The 23,681-nt window shown below is 45.3% G+C and overlaps 1 protein-coding gene and 1 pseudogene across 3 annotated transcripts in view; both read right to left on the bottom strand.

The window, feature by feature from the left end:
- Window positions 1-22,764, bottom strand: part of Zc3h7a (zinc finger CCCH-type containing 7A) — a 36,060-nt gene extending 13,296 nt beyond the window's left edge. Inside the window, exons 1-11 of one of the 3 annotated variants that reach the window (XR_003712787.1) lie at window positions 22,599-22,764; window positions 11,552-11,652; window positions 10,089-10,128; window positions 8,171-8,368; window positions 6,749-6,907; window positions 6,465-6,545; window positions 6,334-6,372; window positions 4,563-4,596; window positions 4,052-4,332; window positions 1,466-1,673; window positions 345-409 (exon numbers count right to left, since the gene is read on the bottom strand). Coding sequence is in view for 2 of the 3 variants with exons in the window: in XM_028778323.1 (XP_028634156.1) it covers window positions 345-409; window positions 1,466-1,673; window positions 4,052-4,332; window positions 4,563-4,596; window positions 6,334-6,372; window positions 6,465-6,545; window positions 6,749-6,907; window positions 8,171-8,368; window positions 10,089-10,128; window positions 11,552-11,619 (1,173 nt within the window). In the remaining variant the exon portion in view is untranslated. Of the gene's footprint in view, window positions 1-344; window positions 410-1,465; window positions 1,674-4,051; window positions 4,333-4,562; window positions 4,597-6,333; window positions 6,373-6,464; window positions 6,546-6,748; window positions 6,908-8,170; window positions 8,369-10,088; window positions 10,129-11,551; window positions 11,653-21,629; window positions 21,651-22,598 lie in introns of those variants that run through there. The other 2 variants (XM_028778323.1, XM_028778324.1) reach the window with 2 other exon arrangements.
- On the bottom strand, window positions 14,840-15,021 carry LOC114630288 (annotated as a pseudogene).
- Window positions 22,765-23,681: the final 917 nt, after the last annotated feature.

The following is a 23,681-nucleotide window of genomic DNA, read 5'->3' as shown; positions in this document are numbered from 1 at the left end:
CTCTTTCGACCCTGGGCCCCTTTAGCAATCCTCTAACGGCTGTTACAACAGCACAACTGTTCTGCCTTCACGGACAAGCGTCTTTACACGCTCTGCTCTGTGTCTCCATGTTCTGTTAGGCTGCACTAAAACTTGCACAGTCTGCAATGGTGATTCCTTTGCTCTGAAGATCCACACACTCTAAACATTTACACTGGGTGTTCTGGATGAGCCTCTTATACTATTTCCCACAGCACACAGAACATTCAAAGGAGACTCATTTCCGTTCACATCATCCAGTTACTTAAGTACAGGCCTATATTCAGTCTTAGCGATTTATTCACAAAAGAGGAAGTGACACTTACAAGCAAAAGGGAGGAATTACTGTTGTTAAGCGTTGTTCCCTCTCTAGCAGTTGAGGTGGACAGATCTAAAATAATAAAAAGACTTCAACAGACCTTTTCACTCCAACCAGAGAATCAGTACAAGGACATGGCAGCTGGCTAGCTATGGCTTCCCACAGCTTTCCCATCCCAATCCTATAAGCTTTCTTACTACTGACAAAAAAGGGCTTAGGGTCTTTCTTCTAGAAGCCAAGAGCAAAACAACCCTTAGCCATTATTGGAAAATTATCTACAGCAGGGTCTACTGAATAGGACTAAGACAAATCTAAGGAAGTAATACCCATATTCAAACAACTGAGAAGACACCTCCTCTCTGACACTAAGCTGCAGCAGGTAGCTCAAGGGCTGCCTCATCTACCATTCAATTACTTCCCCTGTCATCCTGTAGCCCATGGTTTTCAGCCTCTTCACTGTAAATCTCTGAAACAGCAATTTAGACTTTTACCCTTTAACTATATAACAGTGTCTCCAAAAAGTATGAAGACTTCCCTCACCATTTAGGGTATGTATTGATACCCAGGTGTAGCTCAACAATAGAGCCCTTTACGTATTATGTGTAGCACTCCAGAAAAATAAAGCAAACTAACAACAGAAACCCAAAACCAGGTATTCTGCCTAGTATTGGTCAGACCTCAGTTCTCCATGACAAAATAAGGGCATAGGCTGCTGCTGCTGAGCTCAACAGATGAAGGTCTAACCAGGTCTAAACGTTTTCATACTAAACCCGGATGTGAAGCTAGTTTTAATGTTTTCCCAGTTCACACGCTTTAAGATGGGACTGACTTTTAACGCAGAGTACACTTTAAGTCATTTGTCCTGAAACAATGAACAGCAGCTTAGCCAATCATATGATCTAAAGTCGGTGGCATTTCTGTGCCTACCCGATCACCCTTGCTTCTTACTCTCAAAATGGCAGTTAAGTCAAGCCAAGTTCAAACCTGAAGGCTCCCTCTTTATGGTTTAGCCACAATAAAAAACAATTCAAGAAACTACCACCTAAAAGTACTTTATAAAATTGTGATGCATATTTTAATTTTCAGATAATTGACTGTAGTCAGTTATACTTTAGGAGAAAGTCTTACCTCGTTTGGATTCAGTCACTGAAAGGGAATTTAAAGAAGAGTAAAATTCTTCCAAGGATGAAGTCAAAGGTGGAAAAAACTCTGCAAAGGAGGGCTCAGGAGCACACCTTGCACCAATGGGCAAGGTTCCAAGCAGAGATGGTGTCCTGAAGGACAAACTCGGAGCTGCACTGGCAGTCGGGAGGGGTCCTCTGACCAGGGTGGATGACTGAGGAAAAGAAATGGCAGCAAGATCTAAGACTCTCTTTCATTGGCTCAGCTTCCTGCTTTTACCACCAGCTTATCAAAAGAGACCTCCCCCACCCCTCCATGCTCCAAATTGAGGGACTGAGTTACACAAAATTCTTGCATCCAAATGAAGGTTCACTGTAACAACATTAGAACAGTGTTCTCTGCCCACCACGCTATACCCACCCTGCCATGATGAACTGAGTCCTCTACGATCTAGTTCACAACGAAGCCTGAATCTTGCTGGAGACTTTTGAAAGATAGGCTCTCATGTAGATCGGCTCAAACTTTCTATGTGACCATAGATGACCTTGAGCTTCTGGTCCTGCTGCCCTACCGCCCATGCCACCATGCAGTACTGAGGATGCAACCCAGGGCTTCATGTAAGTGCTAAAACATAAAGACTGTGTGTGTGTGTGTGTGTGTGTGTGTGTGTGTGTGTGTGTGCTGTATGCATATGTGTGCTGGCGTGCCTGCTCATGTGGGCATGTGTGAAGGCAGTGGCTGATGGCAGGACATCCTCGGTTGCTTTACCTTATTCTAACACAGGTCTTCACTGAACCCTGCAAGAGCTTGTGACTCAGCTAGACTGGCTGCCCGTCTGGGAAGCACTAACTCTGCGTGGGCCAGCGCACGCTCCCAACTCTGTTCCTTGTACTTGCACAGTTACCCACTGAGTAAACTTAAGGCTTAAAAAGAAAACAAGATTTCATCTTTAAAAAGAGATTTGTTTATTTATATGTGGGTGTTTTGCCTGCCAGAAGTGTCAGCTGATTCTCTGAGAGTTACAGACAGTTGTGTACCATGATATGTCAAGGGTGTTAGGAGTCAAACCTGGGTGTTCTGGAAGAGTAACTAGTGAACTTAACTGACGAGACATCTCACCAGCCCCAATGTTTAAGGTTTTTAAGGTAAGTAATTTGTATGTGTGTGTAAAATATTATATATTTGTTTACATATAATACACATATATAACATATAAATAAATATATATAACATTTATTTTTATTTTACGTGTATCAATGTTCTACTTGAATGTATGTCTGTGCACTACATATGTGCACTGTCTTCAGGGGCCAGAAGAGGGCAACAGATTCCCTGGAACTAAAGTTACAAACAGTTGTACACTACCATATGGGTGATAGAACTCAAACCTGGGTCTTCTGGAAGAACAGCCAGTGCTCTTAAGTGATTCATTTTTTAATTGTGTGTGTTATGTATGTGTGTGTGTATGTGTGTGTGTGTGTGTGTGTGCGTGTATCCATCCCTGAGTATACACATGAGTCCAGAGATAAAGATCAACCTCAAGCCGGGTGGTGGTGGCACACGCCTTTAATCCCAGCACTTGGGAGGCAGAGGCAGGCGGATTTCTGAGTTCAAGAGTTCGAGGCTAGCCTGGTCTACAGAGTGAGTTCCAGGACAGCCAGGGCTACACAGAGAAACCCTGTCTCGAAAAAAAACCAAAAAAAAAGATCAACCTCAAGTATCATTCCTGAGGAACTACCTACCTTATTTTTAGGACCTGGGCTCACCAATTAGGCTACACTAGCTAGCCAGTAAGCCCCAGTAGTCTGCTTGTGTCACTTCTCCAGCTCTGAGGTTACAAGCTTATACTACCATCCATACCTAGCTTTCTTACACTGGTGCTTGGATCAAACTCAGATCCTATGCTTTTATGGCAAACACTTTAGTCACTGAACCGTCTCCTGAGCTGCAGATGCCTGTTCTCTATTAGAGCGCTATGCTTACTCATGCTTACGCTTCCCATTCCTAAACTGCTCACTACTTTCTAAACAGTATGCTTCTTTCTATTGTTCAGCAAAGACCAAGGTATCCAGTTAGCCTCAGAAGAAGAAAATAAATGCCACATAAGACATCCAGAGTTAATCCTAGATGCAATACAAGTTACCTAGCAGGCCACATTATCATTTAAATAGGAGGTAGCTATGTCCTTTGGAAACAGCTTAGTGGGTAAAGTGCTTAAAATTTAAGAGACGGAGAGAAGAGAGAGGAAGAGAGGGGAGGGCAGTGGAGGGGAAGGGAGCAGAAGGGAGGGGAGGAGTCAAGACCAAACAGAGCAGGGGAGATGGCTCGTCAGTTAAGATACTTCTCTTCCAAAAGACCAAAGGTCTGTTTCCAGCACCCATATGGGGTGCCAAACATCTCCCTGTAACTCCAGGATCTGATACTGTCCTCTAGCCTCCATGGGGACCTGTACACGTCACACATGCGCACATGCACATGTACACACATACACACACACACACACACACACACACACACACACACATGCGCACGCACGCACGCACAAACTAACGCTCATGTTTCTTACAAAAGAAACTAAACAATGAAACTCACCATAACAACATCGTTTGTTTCTGGGGCAGAATCAAGAAGAGCATCTATTTCATCCCCAAGGACAGTGTCATCATCCAGAAAAGTGTCTGATATGGTGAAGGGGATCTTCCCTCCATTTGCAAACACTGTGGATGGCAGAGGGCTCTCATCCACTTGCAGTTGAAAAATGGAAGTTACAGGCATAAAAGGAATGGAGGACAGCTCACTCCCAATGACATGAGAAAAACTGGATGTAGGAAGGGACACAACCGAAAGTGCTTCTTGTCTTGGGGTTAGCAAATCTGCAACATACAAAGAAATGTCCTCACTCTAAGACACTGTACTTACAAAGTAGGAGTGTTGTTGGGTAGTAACAGAGGACATGAAGGCTAGGTGAAGCTACGGATGCAGTCCCAGCCTCCCTTCATCACATGGCGATCTCACTGGACAATGCTATAATACGCGCACAGCCTAACCCTGGCAATCTGGCAGGTATATTTCAGAGGGATGAGGTTGCCAAGTAAAAGCGTACCTGGCTCAATATCTTCCACAGAATAGTTCACAGCCTGGAAATTAAACAAACAATAAATCATGTTTACAAGATTCTAAACTCTAAAACAATCTGTAAAAATCCTAAAAGAGTGGTGTAGATTTGCAAAGACATTTGAGAAGATACAAGAAATCAAAGGAACAGGCTCCTGCTCTATTTTGTTTGTTTCTAGACAGGGGTTCTCTGTGTAGCCCTGGCTGGCCTGGAACTTGCTCTGTAGACCAGGCTGGGCTGGAACTCAGAGATCTGCCTGCCTCTGCCTCCTGAGTTCTGGGATTAAAAATTGTGCACCATCATGCCCTACTTCTTCTTCCTTTAAAACAGGGTCTCATGTAGCCCCCGTGGCCTCAAACTCAGGACAGAGCTGAGAACGACCTTGAACGTCTGGTCTTCCTGCTTCCGTATCCGAGGTTACATAGGCATCGTCAGACTTGGCTTTTTACTTTCTTAAAATAGATCTCACTGTGTTATCCTGGCTTGCCTCACACTCTAGACCACCGAGTGCATAGCCACACTGGGAAACACCGTGTACTTAGCAGACAGGCATTCCTCAAAGGCTATGAAGAAGGGAACAGGGACTAATCTTGTCACCATCCACCAGCCCTTCATGATGGCTAGTGCCATCCCAACAGCCACAAGACTTTACTTCAAATTTTAAAAAAGAATAATTGCCAGAAGTGGTGGTGCATGCCTTTAATCCCAGCACTTGGGAAGGAGAGGCAGGTGGATCTCTGTGAGTTTGAGGCCTATAGAGTGAGTTCTAGGGCAGCCAGTCTTACACAGAGAAATCCTGTTTCAAACCAACACCTTCCCTGGGGAAAAAAAATGAGACAGCATTTAGCTATGTAGTCCTGGCTGTCCTGGAAGTCTCTATATAAACCAGGTTGGCCTTGAACTCACATAGTTCCTCCTACCTCTCTGCCTCTGAGACTTGAGATTAATAGCACCTATATCCATTTCCTGAGAAAGCTGTTTTGTTTAATTTTTTTTTTTAAGTTTTAAAAATTAGGACTGGAGAGATGGCTCAGCAGTTAAGAGCAGTGACTGCTCTTCCAGAGGTCCTGAGTTCAATTCCCAGCAACCACATGGTGGCTCACAACCATCTGTAATGGGATCCAATGCCCTCTTCTGGTGTTTTTGAAGACAGCTACAGTGTACTCAAATAAAATCAATAAATAAATCTTTTAAAATAAAACATTAGATTTGTTCATTTTATTTTACCTATGTTTTGGCTGTGTATGTCTATATACCACATGTGTGCTTTGTGTCCTGGAAAGACACAAGACAGCATCAGATCCCCTGGAACTGGAGTTACTGATGGTTATGAACTGCCACATGGGTTCTAGGAATTGAACCTGGGTCCTCTGCAAGAGCAATAAGTGCTCTTAACTGCAGAGCCATCTCTCCAGCCTCTTTCTCTTCTCTTCTCTTCTTTCTCTTCTCTTCTTTTCTTCTCTAAACCCCAATGTTCTCAAAACTAGCATCTGGCGCAGAGCCACAGTTTTCAAAGAAAAGTGAACATCTAAGTGTTCACATCGTGTCACATGCTCTAGTGGCCTGCAGGAAATGCTGGCTGAAACTAAAGCAGAAGACTTGAATTGCTTTTTGTTCTCTAAAGTGATAGGAAGCCAGGGCCAATTTCATGTTTGAGGCCTCAAAGAGAACCACACTAAAAATACAGAGAGCACAGTTGCTAAGACCTCCATCCCTGCTTTCCTCAGAAGCACAATTCTTGAATAGATAATAACCCTACCTTGGGAGCCCCATCCCCAGGAACTGAGTTCAGTGAGAGCTGAAATAAAACGAAAACACAATTTCAAAAGAGAACTGACTCAAGATTATAAAACAAAATGGAGAGAATTCTGAGAGGTAAGTTTTGCTTACCTCAGCTCGAACATATGCTTTCCTTATTTTAAATCCCAATTTCTGAGCTACTTCTTGAGTTAGTTTTATTACATGTTCATCCTAGAAAGAGCAACATTCATGAATATATCTGTAGTGAAGCAAGTAAGCAGGGCTGTGACACTGCCACCCAGACACTTGCTTTGTCAGCTATGACGTTCAACGGAAGCAAGGTGACGGTTGCATGAAAACTTGGCTGTCTCTCCATGTGAGCGCTGTACAATACTCATGATGCAGACAAGCGAGCTGACGCACCAACTCCATACCTGAGGCACTGCTAAGGAGCACTTTGCCAACGCGTCGTAGGCCTCTCTGTAGAGCCCCAAGTCACGGAGGGCCTTAGCCTTCCGATACAGAGCCTTGCAGTTACTGGCATTCACACTGAGGACAGCATCACAGTCTTCTAAAACCTTCTCACGGAGACCCTGGAGGCAACAGCCAAAAGGAAAAACCAGAATCACAAGGTCAATGCCACACTCAACACCTGTTTCATGGATGAAGACAAATGCATGACCCCATTTTATAACCTTCAACTTAAACTCAAAGTTCATAATGGTATTTTTCATTTGAATGATTGTTAGAATATTTCCATACATAAAAGTAGGAAAATTATCATGAATATCTATATACTCGCTACCCTATGTCAGACGGATATGAGTACTTGGTCATAGAGTCCCAGATCTCCAAGGAAGACAGCTTCTCAGACATGTGTGCCCTATTTTCCTCCTCCCTGTCATCACTCCTTTTAAATCCATTAAAAATGACAAATGTGGAGGCGAGAGATGGATAAGCAATTAAGAGCACTGGCCACTCTGAGAGTTCCCAGGTTTAATTCCCAGTATCTATTAGGGGGCCACAATTGCCTCACATCCTCTTCTGCCTGTACAGACACCAGGCAAACATGGCAGTGCACAGGCACATGGGCAAACACCCGTACACACTGCACACAAATGGTATGAATATGTATGATGGCAAAACGTAAAGCAAAATAAATAAATCTAAGAAATATATTTTTAAGCCAAATGAAGGGTCAGTGAGATGGCTCCCCAGGTCAAAGCATCTGCTGTGTAACCTTGATGACCCACAGTGCAATGAAAGAACCAAACGCTGGCCTCTGAATTCTACGCTCTCATTCTCTCTGCCCTTCCGCATATTAATACTGCAGACTTATTTTGCAAGAAACTGCTCTTGGCTGGCACCCAGAAGCCCTCAGAAGCATAGAGCTACAGCAACTATTCTTTGTAAAAATAGAATTAAAAAGAAATTTTAAAAATAGAACAAAAAGAAGGATTTGCCTATGTTCTTATTACAAACAAATAACCCTTACCCTAGTTTGAACACTGTATCGTGTAGGCACACATCACTGGAACACCAAATGGTATACCACATATCTCCAGTGATGATATGTCAATTTTAAAAGGAAACTATAATTTAACTCCTAAATAGCCTAATGATCAGGGATCCATTATAGAAAGCAACATTGGCCACCCATGAGTACACAGGAACAGAGCTAGCAGGCCGGGCTGCAGCTCAGTGGTGGTTGTCCTACTCTTACGCTAGAGTCTTGAAAGCACAAGGCCCAAGGTTCCACACCTTATGCAGGGCAAAAATTAGGAAAATGACTTTTTATTAATGTACTACATCACTGAAGAAAACCCTCTAAAATTATTTTAAAACTCCCAACTTACCATATTAGAATAGCAGGCAATACGATTTATACGAAGTTTTTCAATGATTTCTTTAGGAATTACAATTTCTTCAGACTTTGCATAATGAGCTATGTTCAAAGCTTCTGAGTACTGAATTAGAGAGCCACTCCAGTCACATTCCCGATAAATATCATTTCCTTCATTAAAAAGGTTTCTCACAAGAGCACGCAAATACACCTAAAAAGAGAAAAAGCCTCTTGAAGCCAGAGCAAGCGAAGACAGAGGTAAATATCATTTCTATGCTTAAAACCCCAGAGAGCACTGCAGGACAGAACTGCGTGAGAAAGCCTGCTGCTGGCACCTCACTAGGAAGTTCATCTTGCCCAGGTTAACAAGAGAAAATACATTCCCCTTATCAGGAAAATTAGGGCCAAAAGCACTTTGTATGTGTGTCTCAGATTCTGTGCAGATAACAAAACACTTGGTGGAAGTCCTCAGTCAGGAGAGTCCATTTTATATTTATGGCTACAAATTCGCAGCCATCCTCCTGCCTTTGCTTCCCAAAAGACGAGATTACAGGGAAGAGTTAGCACACTCAACTTTGGGTTAAGCCTTTGACTAGCATTTCTGATAAGGCGACAGTAATAAGTGCTTTCCGCCTGCTGCTGTGCAGCACACTAGGAAACATGGACATGGGGTGTGCACACACGCACAGTGCCCTCTAGCATGTGCACGCCTTTACCAGTACGGTTGAAGCTTTCCACGTTTCTACGATCATTTAGTTGTTCTTTAAAAGCATTACATTATTCACAGGACTGGGAGGAGTGGTTGTGTGCAGGTCACTGAGTGTTGTTCAAACAATCAGTCAGAGCTGGAGGCAGATCTCTCCTACTCCGTGGGATCCATGGAAGAAATCTGGGTCATCAGGCTCAATGCCTGGCACCCTTACATGCTGAGCCACCTCTCTGGCCCTGTATTTCTCCTTTCATAAGCTATCTGTTTAGGCCATTCCCTGATTTACGGAAAGGAAATGAAGCTAAGTAACTTGATTATTGAGTCATTATACCCATTTTTTGATAAGTGCAAATAATGGCTTGATACTTTAAAAGACCTTTTCTATCACATGACCAGATCTTTTTTTTTTTTTTTTTTTTTTTTTGTCTTAGTAAACACATGTTTAAAATGACTAGATTACTGACAAACAAATCAGGCCCTGAAGCCTGTGACATATTGCTTAACCTCGGTGGGCCCCAGTTCCATTTGTGGAAAAACAACAGGATTTCTCTGGGTATTCAGGTCAAATACTTTATGACTGTCCTCTGTGGAGAGAGAAGAGGAGGAACTGAACACAGGGGAAGGAGGAAGGTGGACACTTGGAAACACACACCCTCAGAGATTCAAATCCACAGTTCTGTAGTCCAAGGCCCAAAGAAGTGGCCACCTTCTTTCTCCCTGAGTCTGGCCAGTTCATTTCCAGCTCTTCCGTCTCTATCTAGACAATCTTCCTCCACTGCTTTCAGGAATAACCAAAACCAAAAATAATGATGCCCCACCTTCTCTGTTGAATTCTATCCTACTTATTTTTGATAAAATGTTAGTTCATTGGCAAAGGACTAAAAATGCATACTAATTCAAACTACACTAACTCAGGAAAGAAGATGTAGGACAACTGTCCAGAAACGCCCTAGGGTGCACTATAGAGAAGAGGTTGGTGAGCTTTTTCTGTAAATGGCAAAGAGAATATTTAAAGTACTGTGGGACATTTGAGTTCTGCCCTGTATCACACAGGCACCACAGAGAACCCATAAACAACTGCAGTTGCCATGTTCAGGTAAAGCTCTCTTTATGAAGGAGGGCAGCTGGCCAGGTGTGACAGTCAAGGCTAGATTGCCAAATCCTGCTGCAGATCACAGTTCTTGAGCCCCTGTGCCCATCCACAGCCTCCCCAGATCATTACCGCATACTGTTCCTGGGTCCCTGGATAAGACAGCGGAGACCTGAGAAGAAACAAATCTCCTGTAATTACCAAGTTCTACTAAAAGTTTTGTTTGTTAGTTTTAAGGCAGTAACCCTCATTGGCCTGGAACGTACTGAGATCAGCTTGCCTCCACTTCCTAAGTGCTAGGCTTACAAGAACACTCTACCACGACAGACCCCCTGTCAGCATAATTCAGCCAGAAGTTATTTTAGACTGTGCTTTTCAGGAGCTGGAGAGATGGCTCTGTAGTTAAGAGCACTCAGTGCTCCTGCAGAGGACCCCAATTCAGTCCCCAACAGCCACAAGGCACCTCAAAGATCCAACACTCTCTTCTGGGTTTTGAGGGCACCAGGCACATATATAGTGCATATACACGCATGGAGGGAAAACACTTAAACACATAAAAATCAACCTTAAAAAAAACAAACAAAAACTGTTGTCTTTAGCTTGGTGTTGGTTCAAAACATTTTTTTTTCTTCTTCAGAGACAGAATTTCTCTGTGTAGTCCTGACTGTCCTGGAACTTACTCAGTAGCCCAAGCCAGCCTTGAACACTCACAGTCCCACTATTGGCTCCCAAGTGCAGGAATTAACACAAGAGCTCGAACTTCAGACATGGGACACCATCACCGTCACTGGTCCCTAAGTTCAACATTTCTTTTGCATTTACTCCTTTTAAAAATAGTACAGAACTGCCGGGCAGTGGTGGCGCACGCCTTTAATCCCAGCAATTGGGAGGCAGAGGCAGGCAGATTTCTGAGTTCGAGGCCAGCCTGGTCTACAGAGTGAGTTCCAGGACAGCCAACACTACACAGAGAAACCCTGTCTCGAAAAACAAAAAAAAAAAAAAAATTACAGAACTATTAATACTTTCTGATATGACTTATTGTAGGCCAATGTCTCCTCCTCAGAAGGAACAGAGAGGCCCTTCTTCCTGGACATGTGCCCTGGAAAAAAGCTGTCTGTTACAGGTGCTGTTCCTAACAGTAAAGTCTGACGGCAAAAGTCCTCTGCAATACAGATGTTCACTTCAGATGTTTAATTCACCAGAATGCTTCTTATGGGAACACAATTCTTTAGTCTAAGTTATGAGAAGATGTTGTAACATCAGAGCTTTACCCTAAAAACCAACAATAAAAATAATATAAAAATATCCAAGGATAAGGAAAAACAATGTTAGCGCATGAAAATGTGTCATTTCTAACCCAACCTGAATACTATGAAATTTGTCAGTCTTGCTAGGTATGGTGGCTCATGTCTATAGGCTGAGGCAGGAGAACTGCTGGTTAATGGCTTTCTTGGGCTACAGATTTTATCATAAAACAGACCAGCGCAATTCTATAAAAACCCAAAAGAGTTCCCTGACTTTCTCCATGTGTAGACACCACAATACAGGGGTAGCCGTCAGACAAGCACGGCAGCCATGCTGTATCAAGCTCTTACTGGATGAACTGTAGACCTTCCTTAATGCTGTGCTGCCTTTTTCTTCTCTCCTCAGGCACACTGGACATGTTACCATGTACATCCACTTGCCAATGAGCAATCTGAAAAGAAACAAGGCACAAAATTACTGCCAGCAATTCTGGATCCCCAATAAAACACCCAGAACTCTAAGCACTTCGATTAGGCCAGGACACACCCACCTCCAAAAGTCCTGGACATTGAGGAGCCTGTTAGGCCTTTCTCTGGGATCTCTGTGGTCTTGTGACTCTGCCAATCCCTGTATGCCCCTCCTAAATGGCCTCCACGCAAAGTCACATAGCGTTTCCTCCTACGGGGGTTGGTTTCTTCCCTGTCAACTCACATGCATGAACTGCCACAGAACAGTCTTCACCTTGTTGAGCTTTGGAAGATCTCCAGAAATGAAACCTTTGCATCTTCATGCCTTGGAAGGACCTGACTTCCGAGAAGTGAAGCCGGAGCCCCCAAGCTAACCCTGCTGACAGCCCAGACAGATCTAATACAGCAGCTTCATGCAGGCTCTCCAGCCCTCTGAGCCGACTTTGTGGAGCGGTTCCCAGCAAATTAAAGAGAGCCCTTGAGAAGAGAGCCCTTGAGTAGGACCCCGAGATGAAGAATGGATTTCTGTGGGTTGGCAAGTTGGCTCAGTGGATAAGACCTGGCTGATCTTCCCAGGCTCGGGCTCAAGTCCCAGCACCCACACAGCAGCTCACAACCATCTGAGACTTCAGTTCCAGGGGATCTGATGCCTTTTTATACCCTACTCAGGCCCTGCACAAATGTGGTACATGGACACACATGCAGGCAAAACACCCACACACATAAACTTTTAAAGTATGGGTTCCCTGATCCCCAAGCCGAGCTTCCAAGCTCTGTATCAGATGTGAGCCTCAGTGCTGACTTATGGGGTATCCTCCACACTACTAGAGGTTAGCAGTCTCTCTGTCCACCATCTGTGGCAATCAAGCATAGCTCCAGACATTGCCAAACATCCTTGGAGGGCTGGTAGGGGAAGGGGCATCCCATCATCCTCCGCTGAGAACCGAAACCAACAATGAACAGGATATCTTAGCAAAGAGAAATCCCACCCACACTTCGAGCAGGCAGCTGGGGAGTTCTGGTTCACTGCTGCTTGCCACTGTGGTGACATGGTAAGATACACAGGACTGGATGCCTGCAGGCTTACCATCACACCTCCTTTTGGTCTTTCCAACACTGTCAAGAGCTAAGTATTTACATTTGATACTGTAAAGGTAGCACTCAGAAAAAACATCTACCACTTGTTTTTAAATATTTCCCTAAGCCAGGCGTGGTGGCAAACAACTTTAATCACAGAGTGAGTACCAAGACAACCTATACCCTATCTCAAAAAAAAAAACTAAATAAATAAATATAAAAATAAAATTCTGAGTTTTATCTTTTGTTTTTTTGTCTTTTTTTTTTTTTCAGAGCTGTGGACTGAACCCAGGACCTTGCCCCAAGTGCTCTACTACTGAGCTAAATCTCCAACCCCAAATTCTGAGTTTTAAAACTCCATGCCACTGGGGACTGGAAAGATGGCTCAGTGGTTAAGAGCACAGGCTGCTCTTCTAAAGACCCAGGCTCAAGTCCCAACACCCACATGATGGCTCATAACTGTCTGTAACTTCTATCCCAAGGTACCTGACACCTTCTTCTGGAACCAGGCACGAAAGTGGTACACAGACATGTGTTTTGCCTGCACAAAACACCCATGCATACATGCAATAAATAGTTTTATTTATTTTTTTAAGTTCATGACAATGAAGTAATAAAAGGACACTATTTCTAGAATTTAGGGGTTGTTTTGGTTTTGTTTTATTGTTGTTGTTGGGTTTGTTTGTTTTGGGTTTTTTGCCCTGGCTGTCCTGGAACTCATTCTGTACACCAGGCTGGCCTCAAACTCAAGATAGCCTCTGCCTCTTCTGCCTCTGCCTCCTCTGCCTATGGCCTCTGCCTCTACCTCTTCATGCCAGGATTAAAGGTGTGCGCCACCATCCCCTGGCTATTTCTATAATTTTAAAACAGCTTTTAAACAGTTTAGTCTAGACGCAGCAGAGATAGGTCAGAGGTTGACATCCTCTGAGACTTCCGTTAGACAAACTGTAGGGATGATATAAATCAATCTCTCTCTCTCTCCCTCTCCCCCTCTCCTCCTCCCTCTCTCTCCCTCTCCCTCTCCCTCTCTCTGAAAGGGGCCCCGCCATTTGCTTTTTGTGTGTTGGGAGTGTGGCAGGTAGTGCCAGAGGCTGGATCAAAGAAATCACATAGACTAAAAATGTAATCTACCATGTAGTCTACCACTAGACTACATCCCAAATGCTATCAGGGGTGATTTAGAGTCAGAACCTTACCTGGCTCAGTAAGAACTCGTGCCTGCCATGCAAGCCCTGGAGTCCATTACTAGTACGGGGGAGGGGGGGAGGGAGCGAGACAGATGGCTCTGTGATTACAGAGCTGAAGAATGCACACTGCTCTTGCAGAAGACCTGAGTTCAGTTATCCACACCCATATCCAACGGCTCACAACTACCTGTAACTCTAGTTCCAGAGGATCCAGTGCTCTTCTCTGGCCTCTGAGGGTACCTGAATACAGGTGGCATACACACATACAGACACACACACAACTATAACAAATAAACCCAAACAAAAGTCTTTAGCTAGACAGTGGTGCACACCTTTGATCCTGGCACACAGGAGACAGAGACAGGCTCAAACCCTGTCTTGAAACAACAACAACAAAAATAAAAAATAAAAAAATTTTAAAAAAGAAGAGAAAAAAAACCCTTTAAAGCTGAGGCCCAACTCTGACAGGATTGAAGAGTCAGGTGGAAAGATGGGGATGGGTGTGGTGGACGGGCAGTTGTCACAGTGCTGACTCATCCAGGGACTTGGGTTCATTCCCCAGCACCGTAGATAACAATATAATAAAACCACAAACCAAGATAAGATGATAAACTAAAAGTTTTCTTTCTTTAAAAATGGAGGTGTAAGGTAGGTTATTGAATCAAGTCAAGTTAAATCTGTAGTAGAACTAGTACACCCTCCTTCTTTTCTTCCTGTTTTAAAGATTTAATTACTAATTAATTTGGTTTTTTGAGACAGGGTTTCTCTTTGTAGCTTTGGCTGTTCTGGAACTAGCTCTGTAGACCAGGCTGGCCTCAAACTCACAGAGATCCTCCTGCCTCTGCCTTCCAAGAGCTGGGATTAAAAGTGTGTGCCACCATGTGCAGCTGAGAATATTTTTTCTTCACAGAAAAGAACACAAATGCAATCCCCCACTACCACAAAGTATGCAGTTGTGTTTCCTGCATTTGGGGAAATCTCAGGAGTCAACAAACCCCAAGTGCAACAGATGAGCATCCCGAGATGCTCATGTCCCGAGATGGGACAGCCACTTTCTCGATCATGACATCTCCCCTGCCAGATAAGTATGAAAATTCTTTTTTAAAAGTCCAATAGTAACTTCTCTCACACAGACAAAAGCTATACTACCAGATTATGTCACTCCTTCCTCACTCTCACTCACAGCCATTCCTAGGCTGTCCCTACCTCACTTGCCACTGTATCATCACAGCCAGACCCCATCTTCACCCGGCCTCCCCTTGGGTGAGCACCCTGAGTTTCATCTGCCCTCTCTTCCAGATATCTCCATCCTCTTCCCTACAGGACCTCTAGCTCGGCCCCTGTCTACTGCCCACACCATCCATTTCTGAAAGAGCTGCAGATGGCTCTGTCTCTGACAGTTCCACTTGGGTGCCACAGAGATCTTTTAAACTGTTTACAAGGTACAATGACAGTGAGAGGAATGTCTCCTTCCCAACAATACTGTCATGTCTGCCCTCCCCATGTGCCTTCCCCCAAGGCAACCAACCACTGCTTCCAGTCTCTTGTGTGTCCTGCAAAAGATACCCTATAGAAAATCCTTTATCCAAACCAAGCCTGGTGGCACACACCTCTAATCACATTCAGAAAGAAACAGAAACATCAGAAGTTTTAGGCCATCCTTAGCTACATAGTGCATTCAAGATTAGCCTGGGCTACATGAGACCCTGTCTCAAAGAAAAAAACAAAACAGCAACAACAAAACTTATTTGTCCCAATTTGTTTTTTTGTTTTTTTTTTTTTTTTTTCGAGACAGGGTTTCTCTGTGTGTAGCCCTGGCTGTCCTGGAACTTACTCCGTAGACCAGGCTAGCCGCGAACTCTCGAACTCAGAGATCCGCCTGCCTCTGCCTCCCAAGTGCTGGGATTAAAGGCGTGAGCCACCACCGCCCGGCTATTTGTCCCAATTTAGGTGCTAGTTATGAACCTCTAGACAAAACAACGTAGAATGGCACGTGACACATGTACACACAAGCACAAAAGTGTTCATGGAAGTCAGTACAGCATGTAAGGGCAACAGTCCTACACCCACGGCCTTGTCCTACTTTAATCCATTTGTCACCAGAGGGAGAAGGGTAAGAGGTTCATGGGACTCTATAGACTCCTTTTGTGATTTCTGGAGAGTCTATATAATTGTCTCTTAAAATAAAAACCATTTTGTGCATGGCTGTTTGTTCTATTAGGATGTTCTGCACATGGTCTTCTGCACTAATCCCCAAACAGTATTCCCTGTCTACCCACACATACCACACGCCATGCTCTGCAACTAGGCTGTATCACAACTTATCCAAGCCCTGGCTTACACATCCTGCTGTTAACCTTACAGCCACACCAGGTACACAGGGCGTCACATGAATGTCGGCATCCCTCATCTCTATAGAATAAGGGCATGGGTCCGTGGGGTAACACTGCCCACCAACAATCAGAAGGGTGCCTGCTCCAGCCTGTCACCTTTGTCACCCAGGGAGGCAGAAGTATAGGGCACAGAGAGAGCTTGAGACCTTTCCAGACTTACATTCTTTGCCTACTCCATGAACTTTCTCCCAGCTGAGTTGACTACTTACAGGAACTCTTTATGGAGACAAAACCCCCAAGACACATGTTAAGATGCCATCAGGATGTCTCCCAATTTTATGTCTTTTTTTTTAACTTTGTCCTAGGACTTTCCACATCAAGTATTTTATTTCTCCATAGCTAAGTTCATCAATATTTTCCTTTGTATCTTCTGGAGTTTGACACAGTCGTGATGTCATCTGTGCACAGAGGCCATGCTAATCTTGGAGTTATTCCAAGTTTAGAGCATGTGCTTTTGAGGCAAGAGTCTGCCATACTCAGAAATTTGTTCATTCTGAAATTATAAAATAACTTTTTAAATGTTTTCATCTAGTATTTATTACTTCTTTAAAAAAAAAAAATCTGGGGGGCTGGATAGATGGCTCAGCGGTTAAGATCACTGACTGCTCTTCCAAAGGTCCTGAGTTCAATTCCCAGCACCCACATGGTGGCTCACAACCATCTGTAATGGGATCTGATGTCCAATTCTGGTGTGTCTGGAAACAGCTACAATGAACTCATAAATAAAATAAATCTTTAAAAAAAAAAATCTGATCTAGGGGATGGAAGAAGAGATGGCTCAGCAGCTAAAAGCACTGGCTGCTCTTCCAGAGGACCTGATTCTATGCTCCCTATCCTCATGGCAGCTCACGACCATCTGTACCTCCAGTCCTAGGGTATCTAATGCCCTCTTCTGGCCTGTGTGGGTATTGCATACACATGGTGCACAGACAGATATGCATACACTCAAAACACCTCAATGTGTAAGAATTAGAAAATGAAAACTTTGGGGGGGGGGGCGCTAGAGAGATGGCTCCGTGGTCAAGAATGCTAACTGTTCTTCCAGAGGTCCTGAGTTCAATTCCCAGCAAACACATGATGCCCTGTGTCTGAAGAGAGTGACAATGTACTCACATAAATAAATCTTTAAGAAAGAAAGAAAGAAAGAAAGAAAGAAAGAAAGAAAGAAAGAAAGAAAGAAAGAAAGAAAGAAAAAGGGAGGGAAAGGAAGGAAGGAAGGAAGGAAGGAAGGAAGGAAGGAAGGAAAGAAGGAAACGAAAAAAGAAAGAAAATAAATACAGAAACTGGAGCGATGGCTCACTTAATAAAGTATTTGCCCACACATGAGTACCCAAATTTGACCCCAGTACCCACATAAATGCCAGGTCCAGGAGTGTGCACCTATAATGACAGTGCTGGTAAGGCCAACAAAGGAGGATCCCTAGGAACTGCTGACATCAACTTGTGCCCTCCCCACACATATGAATCATTACCATCTCACTGAAAGCAGGAATGCGAAGACACACATAAATGTAAGAATCCCCTCCCTAGGACTCTCCAGTCACCCAAACATGGAGTAAAACCCCATCTGTTCTACACTAACACACGAAAGGCCGTCTTTCTCAGATAGAAAATTCTAGGGCTGTTTTTATTGGTGACTCTAATTGTAAATTCTTTTTTTAAACAATTTCAATTTGCTCTAGGTACATGCACTATGGGAGAAGAGGGCACTGGATCCCCTCAACTAGAGTTACAGACAGCTGTGAGCTAGCTACCATGTAGCTACTAGGAACTAAACCTGGGTCCCCTGAAGAGCAGCAAATGCTCTTAAACTTCTGAGCTAATTAATTAATTAATTGGCCCCACTAACTATAAGTTTTCTTCCCAAACCCAGATAGTTCCTCGATCCAGAAACTCAGTGTAGACTGCTCCTTTTTCCCAATTTCACATCCTATCAACTCTCAAAGCTCACCAGTGATAGCACAGGACAGAGCACTGGGCATCCCAAGCCTGTAAGACCTCCTCCCACACCCCTGTCCCATCCACTTCCCACAGGGACCTCAGAAAGGCTCCTGTAACAGTACAATGTAGATGTTGGGAATGATGCTGCACTCCTGGAGACCTAGCTGCTCTGGGGACAAGAGCATCAGGAGTTCAATGTCAGGCTCAGGTAAAAAGACCTCATTTCAAAGGATCAAAACAGACCCCGCCCCTCCCCCAGCTTCATTACTGCACTTGTGGGAAAGTCCATCAGTGCACTTAAAAGAAAACCTTGTTTCCTGGCTAAGCTCTAAAGGAGCTTCCCTTCGAACTCCCTGCACGCCCTTCCTCCTGCAGACCACATGGCTTTCTGTGGGCTGTGACACTGCCTGAAGCACACACTACACTCAGAAGCACTGTGCTTGCTCTTCTCTCTGTCCAGTGTACATCCCAGTCTTCCACAGAGCTGGTTCCTTTTCATCCTGGAGACTTGGCTTAAATGACACAATTTTGGGACCTTGCCTTATCACCTTAAATTGCCACAATGCCCACCTTAGCCTCTATCAATCACTTAAACAGGACCCTTGTCTCTTGACACTGACTATATGAACAACAGACATCAGGAACTCTGTAGAACTGTTCACAAAACAGTGGAATGATTTGCACATGGCAGCATACACCTGAGGACACAGTCAGAAAGATGGTGAGTGCCAGGCTAGTCAGGGCTACAGAAAGAGACTGTCTCAAAACAAGCAAAGAAGGACAAGCAAACAAATGAACCACTAGAAGAAAGGGTCCAAACAAGAAATGGCTCAGCAGCTATGGTGGGACTCTACATCCAAGTGCCCTGAGGAAAGATGAGGATTAGGAACAGACATAGACAGCCAGCCACAAAGAACCTAAAACCATAAGGGACATCCCAAGGAGTATGACAGGCATAGGGATACCCCAAGGAGTATGGCAATCCATTTCCTACATGAACAAGAAACTGAGGGAGGGCTGTTAGCAGTACACATCCAATCAGATAACCCAGTTACGTAGGTAATAGTCTCATGTAACTCTAACAAGCTAGAATCTCTGATCCCTTTTAGAGATCAGCTGCCTTAAAATTCCGTATTTGCCTGAAGTTATGTGAGGAGGGGAAAAAATTGTCCTGGATCCCCGTTCTAATCTCCTGTTCGATCAGGGTCTGTTAGGTGAAAGGCATTGACTGTCCTTCAGTCTAGCACAAGTCCAGTATGGTGAAATCCACGACCTTTCAACTTTCACAGCCTGGGGAGAAAACCGCTCCCATGAATAGATCCCAAGAAAAGTGAGGTGTCACTACAACACACTGAGATAGAAACGATAGCTCTCATGCCACAGGCTGCGCCAAGAGCTTTACCTTAGTAAGTCAGCTGACCTCAGGTCACAAAGAAGTGACCCTAGACACAAAGCTGGCCTCAGGCCACAGTGTAAGGAAGTGGCAGAGCCACACTTCAAAGCCAGCCTGACTCCTGTGCACATCACTATTTAGTGCCAAGTGCCCCAGGCTCCTGGAGGAGGGTCAGTGCCTGGCTCAGGTGGCCTGGGCTCAGACATAGGTGGGCACTGGATGGTCACTCAAGAGGAATGGCATGAACATGCTCTGCACACATCTGCACACACAGACAGACTCAAGAGGAATCATTTAAAGCATCTTAGCTCAAGCTGAAGGGCCAGGAAACACTTCCAAGAAAATGCTCCATTGGCTAGGACATATTTAGATACAAATCCTCGTGTGAAGCAACCTTCTTTACAGTACATACCAACAGACGCACTACCGGTGGGCCTGACTCAACTACCATTATGGGACTGGCAAAGCATTCTGGATGTGTATCAAGATATATGTATGAAATTGTCAAGATATAAATAAAAGACATTTTTAAAGGATGCAAGAAAAAGTGGTCCAGTATTATTGTATTTTTGCTTTTTTAAAATGTGTCCCTAAGGTTTCATTATTTGTGTGTGATATATATGTGAGCCTGTGTGCTGTGGCACACACATAAAAAAGTCAGGTAACAACTTTATGGTGTCAGTTCTCTCCTTCCACCTTTATGTGGGTTCTGGGGATGGAATTCAAGTCTTCAGGTTTGCAAAGCCAGTACCTTTACCCACTGAGCCGTTTCACTGCCCAAGTGTCCTAGTTTCAAATAAAATTTTTAATCGTAAGTCTCCCCTCAGACTTAAGCCTTTCTGTGAACCAGATTTAAAACAACTAAATCAGATGATGGTGGTGCACACACCTTTAGTCTTGACACTCAGGAGGCAGGGGCAGGTGGATTTCTGTGATTTGGAGGCCAGCCTGATCTACAGAGTAAGTTCCAGGACAGCCAGTGCTACACGAGAAACCCAATCTCAAAAAACAAAACAAACAAACAACAACAACAAAAAAAAACCAATAAAATAAAGCCAGGTGGTTCAAGCAACGTTTTGAGGACCTTGTCTGGCAACAGTGTACACTAGCTGACTCTTCATTTATCCAGCCCTGGGCAAGAGGGCAAAATGCCACACCAGGTAGATAAACCCTGCTAAACAGCTTCTCTTTTCCCTGAGACAGCTTCTTCTTGAGATAGCTTCCTTTCCTGGAAACTGGAGGAGGCTACACCAAACAGTACCAGAAAGGTAACTCCTCGTTTGAGCTAAGTCCTTCCTTCCCCGAAGCAGGAATTGTTCACTTTGAAACAGCCAAGTGATGCCAGGTGGTGGTGGCGCACGCCTTTAATCCCAGCACTTGGGAGGCAGAGGCAGGCGGATTTCTGAGTTCGAGGCCAGCCTGGTCTACAGAGTGAGTTCCAGGACAGCCAGGACTACACAGAGAAACCCTGTCTCGAAAAACAAAATACAAAAAACAAAACAAACAAACAAACAAAAAGCCAAATAGAGAAAACTGTCCATGCATTTGATTTAGTGCAAAGATGAAAAACACCACATCAACCCCCCCCCCGACAGACACAGTCACACAGACACACACACACACACACGGGGCAGCTCTGCTCTTCAGTTCAATTGAGGTGAAAAGAACCTTGGACTCCTTAAGGACATCCAGGAAAAGCAGCCACTTCCAAAAGAAGCAGGAAAAGAGCAGATGGCCAGGGCTCCCAGCCCCTCCCCCATTCCGACGCTCCAGTTGAGCGTTGTCCAATCGAAATACGATACCGGTCGTACGTGCCATTTTAAATTACCAAGTGGCCATACAAAAAAAAAAAAAAGTAAAAAGAAACTGGCTAGATTTTTATTCTAACGTAGCCACAACAGGTATCACCTCAAGTAACTATGTAACAGACTGCTTGCTAAACAGATGCTGACTTAAGCTTAGGAGCTTACCAAGAAGATGTTTCGTTCTTTTTTTCTCCCCAACTAAATCTTTCAAATCAGACTTTAAAACTGAAACCAGAGCGCGGTGGTGGTGGCACACGCCTTTTTAATCCCAGCATTCGGGAGGTAGGAGCAGGTGGATCTCTAAGATCGAGTCCAGCCTGGTCTACTAAGTGAGTCTCGAAACAAACAAAATTGAAAACAGAAGTGTTATCTCAATTAACTCTTGCCACATTGGAGTGCTCCACAGCCCCACATGACCGGTGGCCACATTACTGGACAGCCTAGGTCTACACCAGATCCTCTTGTCTTAAATACCTAACACTATGACCCTCTTTGATCCCGTAACATTTGGGGACCCGAAAACGTCCAACCCCGGAATAAATTCACCCAATCAGAGTGCAGGCACCACCCCTTGAGCCCAGACAGGACCTTCCAACCTGACCACACCCCTGTGCTGACTACCCCTAACCGGAAATTCCCGCTAATGGGAACTGACAGGTCTCCATTCTTTAAGGGTGGGGAAAGGAAAACCGAGAACCTCCAAACAGTCTCCGAATCCCGGCCGAACACCGGAAACCAGTCGCCACCCATACGCGGGGTGGGCTGCGTAGAATACCCGCAAGGGGCGAACCCGACACCGGCGATCGCGTACTCGGCTGGCGTCGCGAGCGTCCCCAAACCGAGACACTTATTAACACGGACCGCCCCGCGACCACCCAGCACCGGGAATAACGAAATGCTAAACCATCAAAAGCGAGGGCACGGATGTCGGCCAGGCAGTCCTGGTGGCAGGGGCCGCCGCGCGTGCCCGGTTTATGACCCCTGAGGAATCCGGTGCAGCCGGTTCCGGGGTCCGCGCCCCTCCCCCGCCCGAAGTCCGTTAACGGCCGCGCGTGCTCACGGAGCGACGGCGGCGCGCGCGCGATTGCGAGAGCGCGACCCTCCCCGCGGCGCCCGCGCGTCCCCTTCCCTCACCTGCGGGGCGGCACCCGGGGCGCGGAGGGCGCGGAGGGCGGAGGCGACAGCGGGATGTGCGTTCACCGGCTCTAGCTCTCCCAGTCTCGCAGCTCCCCAAGGCCACCCACTGCAGCTGCCAGCCCGCGACGCTCGGGGCGGCGCCCTCTGGCGGCGGGAGGCCTCTCGCGCCGCCCCGCAAATGCCACCATTGGCTGCGCTGGCAGCGTCAGGCCGGGGATGGAGGCGCCACGTCGGGGCCTCGGGGCTGCGGAAGCCGCGGCGATAGGCGGAACCCTGGGCGGCCACACGGAAGGGGTTGAGCGACCGCCAGCTCGTGTGCCCAGTGTCATCGCCCTCTCCCACGCCGCTTGGGCACCGGAGTAGGACTGGAAGGAAACCTAGGTTCATCTGAGCACCAGGGTTTTACTTTTTCCGGAATCTGTTCCCTGCAGTAACTTATCCCGAAGGTCCTGCTCTGCGTTCCGACACTGTAACTGTCACCCTGAAAATAGCCAAACAGTCGTGTCCTTTCAAATGAATGGCAGTCATAGGGACCCTCATTGAACAGAGAAGGTGACCTAAACTCATTCGGACGCCGGAGCGTCACTCTCTCTGGGATCTGTTCTCAATTCCCTATCCCGTGAGTTATGCTCTACACGCAGTCACTATTTTTATCATCTTGAAAACAAGTTGCGGTACTTTTAAAAATGGATGGTAGGGACGGATCTCCCTACCAGGGAGCCAACACAAGCTCCATAGCCTTGTTCTCCCTGGCCTTCAGATCTCAACTTAGATGTCGCTGTATTCACCCGTGTCGGTGGCTAGGTGTACACTAGCCCAGACAGAGCACTGGGTAAGGCTGAGTCCCTGAGACTAGATGTCTAGATGTGGAAAGTACTCCCAGGCAGGGCAGTAAGAGGGAGAGTGCTCCCAGGCAGTGGGATAGATACTGAACCTGAGTAGCTGAGGGACAGGGAAGACCAAAGTAAGTGTGCGTGTGTGTGTGTGTGTGTGTTTGTGTGCGCGCGTGCGCGCTCGCAGCTTAAAAAGGATGAGCATGAAATTTGGAATTCAATGTCTGAGGTGGAAATTTCAAGGTCT

The sequence above is a fragment of the Grammomys surdaster genome, unplaced genomic scaffold (genome assembly GCF_004785775.1).
Source record: "Grammomys surdaster isolate TR1022 unplaced genomic scaffold, NIH_TR_1.0 334, whole genome shotgun sequence".
Classification (NCBI taxonomy): Eukaryota; Metazoa; Chordata; class Mammalia; order Rodentia; family Muridae; genus Grammomys; species Grammomys surdaster.
The sequence above is the reverse complement of the archived record's forward strand: the minus strand, read 5'-3'. Positions and strand labels throughout refer to the sequence as shown.